General features: G+C 36.5%; 1 protein-coding gene across 1 annotated transcript in view; it reads left to right on the top strand.

Annotated features, from left to right (window-relative positions):
- Positions 1-5000, top strand: part of BI-1 (Bax Inhibitor-1) — a 7916-nt gene that overhangs the window by 2373 nt on the left and 543 nt on the right. The window contains exons 2-5 of the mRNA XM_043004033.2: positions 852-1134; positions 2815-2988; positions 3325-3495; positions 3702-5000. The exon at positions 3702-5000 is cut by the window's right edge and continues 543 nt beyond it. Coding sequence (XP_042859967.1) covers positions 852-1134; positions 2815-2988; positions 3325-3495; positions 3702-3734 — 661 coding nt within the window. The 3' untranslated portion in view covers positions 3735-5000. The remainder of the gene's footprint in view (positions 1-851; positions 1135-2814; positions 2989-3324; positions 3496-3701) is intronic.

The raw sequence follows: 5000 nt of genomic DNA, 5'->3' as shown, positions 1-5000 counted from the left end.
ATGTAACTGCTCAAGAGCTGATAATAATTTTATCATAGGGACAAAGAATGGACTAAGATTAGTGGATAAATTAACCTGAGTGACATGCAGATTTGTGCTTGTTTTGATCTGAGAAATGAAATTGCATTTAGGAAAGATTTTTTTATGGCCTATCATTTGCAGATGTTCTTAATTGATTTACATTGTAACATTCTCAATAATTCTAGGTTTAAGGTACAGAGAAAAAAAACATGTATTATTGTGCTCAGTGACACAAAGGAAATTTTGTAAGTTCAAAACAAGATCAAATCCCCCCCCCCCCACCCCCACCCCCAGGTTTACTTCCTGTTCACTTATCTTTTTTCTGGATTTTGTTCATGCACTCTTGTCAGGAAGTATGTCTGCCAAGAATGTTGCCGACAGGTTGAGGGATTCTAAACAAATCAGACTCAATCTAACCTGTTTTTGATGGGTGTTTATATAGTGGAGCATGTTAATGTAGTCTTGCATGCTTTGATTCATGTTGCTGTTGAATTATTGGGGCCCCTCTTTAACTTCAGATGAAAGTCAATAGGACTACTCATTTTAGATATCAACAAGAGACACATGAATGGCTATTAGCCAAGCACCCATCCTAATGTGATTGGAATAATTTTTAGATGAAGCTCTGCAATAACATTACTCATTCTTGTCAGACTAACAGTGTTGCAAAGGTATTGCATTGGCTGAATATTATATTAGTCATTGGTAGAAGGGAGATTTTGTGTGTTGCAGGCTCCCATGAGTCAGTTAACCTTATACATTTATCATGTATTTAATGTTCAGCTTTTAATTTTTTTTTACATTTCTCATCCATGTTTTTATGATTACAGGGAGGCTCCAGTGAGGACACACTTGAAAAATGTATATGCTACTTTCACCCTTGCTACCATAGCAGCAGCTGCTGGTGGCTATGCTCACATGTTCAGCACGCTCATTGGTGCTGGACTGCTCACTGGTCTTGGTGCCATTGGAGCACTCATATGGCTCACAATCACACCCTATGATGGCAAGAACCAGATGCAGCGACTCTCTCTCCTTGGCGCTTTTGCCTTCCTAACTGGCTGTAACCTTGGCCCATTGTTGAGTTTGGCTGTGATGGTAAACCCCGCTCTGGTGAGTACAAACATCATAGCATAAGAAGAGAACTGGTTTACCTTGTTAAGCAAAACATTTTTTGGGTAAACATGTAGGCTGTTAGGATGCACTCAAAGAAGAATTTGCAAAAAAAAAAGGAATATTTTTTAAGATCTTGTAGAAGCTTATTATTTGTTTATTTAATATTTGTTTGTTTCACTGCTAAGAGAGACAATTTAGTACTTTATTTTAGAAAATGAACAAATATGAAAGTAAAGCTTTATTTTAACCCTCGTGTATACATGGGCAACCTGTTGATTTTCAGGGCAGTCTCAGCATGCAGTGATTTTTTATGGCCCCCCAAAACTTTTTTTGTCATAAACCCTATGTCAAAGGCATTATAAACAACACTTATAATCCATTGTGGATGGGTGTCATGATAAGGCCTAAAAGACAGGTGTCAATGCGTACATGACGTGACATTGGGATATGCTCGTAGTTGAAGTATGCATACAGTCATGAAGTATTATGGGTGTAATAGGGCTAGCTTCAGAGCTACAGTTCCAAAGTCAGCCTATTTTATGATGGATTTATTGAAAAATATTCCTTAGGCTAGTCTGCCTGGAGGTCGGAGAAAACATTTTCCCTGCCCCTCTAATTTTTAGCTTACGCCGCCAGCATTGTAGACCACCCATCCTGACTTAGGCACCCTGTCTGCAATGGGTTGATAAGTCAAGTGTATATTCCAATACAAAGACAGTAGAATAAAGGAGTATGGATATAAAGTAGGTGTAGGGGTGTGTGAAGTTTATGGTTGAGGTTTTGTTAACCCGTTACTGATGGATGACATGACATTCATGTCATGGCTTGGGTGGTGTCACTGCTGGGTGATGTGAATGTTGCCTCAGGGCTTTGTTGGACCTTCATGCTGGTTGACAGAACATATAGTGGGTGGTTGCGGCCTCAGTGTACCCTAGGGGATGAGATATTTTGTTGTGGCTATCCTCCTGGCCAGCACACTGGGTGATTGGGCGTATAACACTTGGTTGCGGCCAGTGCGGGCGAGTAGCCTGAGGCATTAGGCTTACGCAATTGAAATATCCCGGTGTTTTGACCATTTGGATCCTAAACAGCCCCATTGAAAATGGGGCTGCGTTAAGTTGATTGAAATGTTAAAAGTGGTCATGTGGGAAAGAAGAAAGGAAGTGTACTTGCTTTCAAGGGTATTAACTGTCAGTTGTCACCAATACAAGAAACCACTATGCTTAACGGGTTAATGCAATTACAGTCAGCCAGTTTTGACTCTCGTGAGATTCACATATAGGTATCGCACAACACTCTAAATTTTGGTCATTTCTGGTCTCTGCTTTTTTGCAGCAAGTTACATCATTAGTGTCGCACACTTTTAGCATGTCTGTCCCCCAGATACATTTAGGGTATAATTTTTCAAGTTTCACCAAATTAGAGCTTGAATTTATGCTCTAAAAATGTGTTTCATTGCCATAGAGCTAATACAGACCACAGTGGTGCATCAAAGATGAAAGTCCCATCGTAGTTACTCTTCAAATTTTAGAAAAAGGATTGCAGTTACCCCTCAAATAAGAAGGAAAATGTGAATAAGCTGTCATGTATAAAATGTATATCCTGATTATTATTTTTTTTTTTATAGTGTACCACATAATTGAATATTTTTTATTGTAATACCCATTATTTTTGCAGGTGTTGCAAGCTCTACTTGGCACAAGTGTGGTGTTTGCCTGCTTCTCTCTGTCAGCTCTATATGCTCCCCGTGGCCAATACCTCTATCTTGGAGGTACACTGATGTCAGCCTTGTCTACTCTCTTCTGGCTCTCCATGCTGAACTTCTTCTTCGGCTCACGACTCCTCTTCCAGGTTAGTCTAATTATGAGTACCAAAAAAGTGTTTAAATAACATTGCAAATAGATGATTGTTTCAGATTGTAACAACATTGTAAGGACTATATTTAGTAGGATTTTTCACTAAATGAAAATGAAGAGCCAAAGCATTGCATTGTGGATTTGTTACATGTATGTCATATTGTTAAAAATATGTTTTTATATCATGAAAGTACTTAATTTCCCTGAAATATATTGAACTTAGGAACAACTCGCAAAATTGTTTGAGATTGGCCGTTAGATTTTGTCAGTAGTTAATCTAAGAAGTATGTTCTTGTACATATGGTTAATCATTTTTATTAAAATGTTTCAGGTGAATTTGTACATTGGACTGGCTGTTATGTGCGGCTTCATTGTTTACGACACCCAGCTCATCATTGAGAAAGCACGACGAGGAGATAAGGACTATGTGATGCATAGTGTTGAGCTATTCATTGACTTTGTGGCAGTGTTCAAGCGTCTTCTCATTATTCTCACAGACAAGGTATTTTCTTGGAGATATATTATATAACAGCTATTATATTATTGATATGACTGGGTAAATATTCACAGCTGTTAGAAGCTGTCCTGTTAGTGAAAAAAGAGTATTATAGAGCTACTAGTTTCAAACCTGTAAAGAAAAAAATTAACCTTTATTTCATTTAATATTCAAGAATGACCTATGTTTGATCAGCATTATTTTTTTTCCAGGAGGCACAGAACAAGAGGAAGAACCGTGATTAAGATGCCACAGATGTAATTTAGAAGATACGGTATCCAAGGTTCCAAATTTTTAATTGGGTGGGAGGGGAATAGGGAAGGGAAACAAAAAAGAGTTATATAAAAATTGGCAGGCCCTAAAAACAGTGTTCATATGCATAGGTATTAGGTCTTTCTAAAAGTTTAATGAATATTCATTTTGTTTCAAAAGGAAATGTGATTGATATACTGCAAGAGGCATGTGTAAAATAACATTTTTAGTGCATCATGAGAGCTTGTAATTTCTATTTGAAAGGTAATAGTGGTTATCTTTATTTTCAAGTCAACCACTTTTTGTGAATCTGGTATGTTAAAATCACCTTACAGCCAGATGATATTAACATACAGGAAAGTTAAAAATGCCACATTGTGCACCCTGCTCACACATGTCCAGGAGCCAGTACAATTTGCACATGTCACATTGCAACCTGTTTTCCATATTCTGTTGTTTGTGTTTAGCTATCATGTTTTTCACCATTTATCCAACAACAGCCTGATTATCATAAACTGTTCAGCATCATGCCCTTCCTCAGGGACATCATTTTATATAACAAATGTTTCTCCTTTAATAGCTGCTGTTGGAAGTTGGCCCATCAAATTCAGGCCTGTTACTATGTTTTCATTGGTCAGAGCTTCTAACAATAGTTTAAAGAGAAACTGACAAGGAATATGAGACACCTTTGCACTTGTCCATCATTTCAAAGAGTGTATAATTATAATAGTTTTTAGAGGATTAATAGATCCCGACACATCACATATTTAGATATTAATGTACAGTTTGTTTGATGATGTATATGGAAGATGTTGCTGCTCGAACCAAAGTCCCAAGGATATTTGGCATTTCCTTTTATTAGAATTTCATTCCATGATTTCCCCCAATTATTTTTTTTTTTCTTTGTTAAATGAAGGAATACAATTATGGATTCATCCCTTTTGATTTCTTTTTCTGTTATATAAGTACAAAAAATGTTACTCTTTTTTTATGTCCTTTATTAGAATCATGGATATTTCATTTTCTCTTTACATAAGTGTAAAGTTATTCTTAATGCTTTCGTTTTTTTATCATCAGTATTTGTGGGCAGTATTGTTGCATGGAGCCTTTACTGAAAAAAAAATTCTATGATTTTGTTTGTTGGCATGTTTGCAGAATAACAGAAAATTATTTCAACAATGGAATGGATACATTTTATGTTTAATAAGATATTTATTTATGTACATTCTTGTTTTAAGTCCAGTTGAACTGATGTCTTT

Source organism: Penaeus japonicus, unplaced genomic scaffold (genome assembly GCF_977035675.1).
Source record: "Penaeus japonicus unplaced genomic scaffold, GWHDUDI00000001_assembly GWHDUDI00000018, whole genome shotgun sequence".
Lineage (NCBI taxonomy): Eukaryota > Metazoa > Arthropoda > Malacostraca > Decapoda > Penaeidae > Penaeus > Penaeus japonicus.
This window is presented reverse-complemented; position numbering and strand designations above follow the sequence as displayed.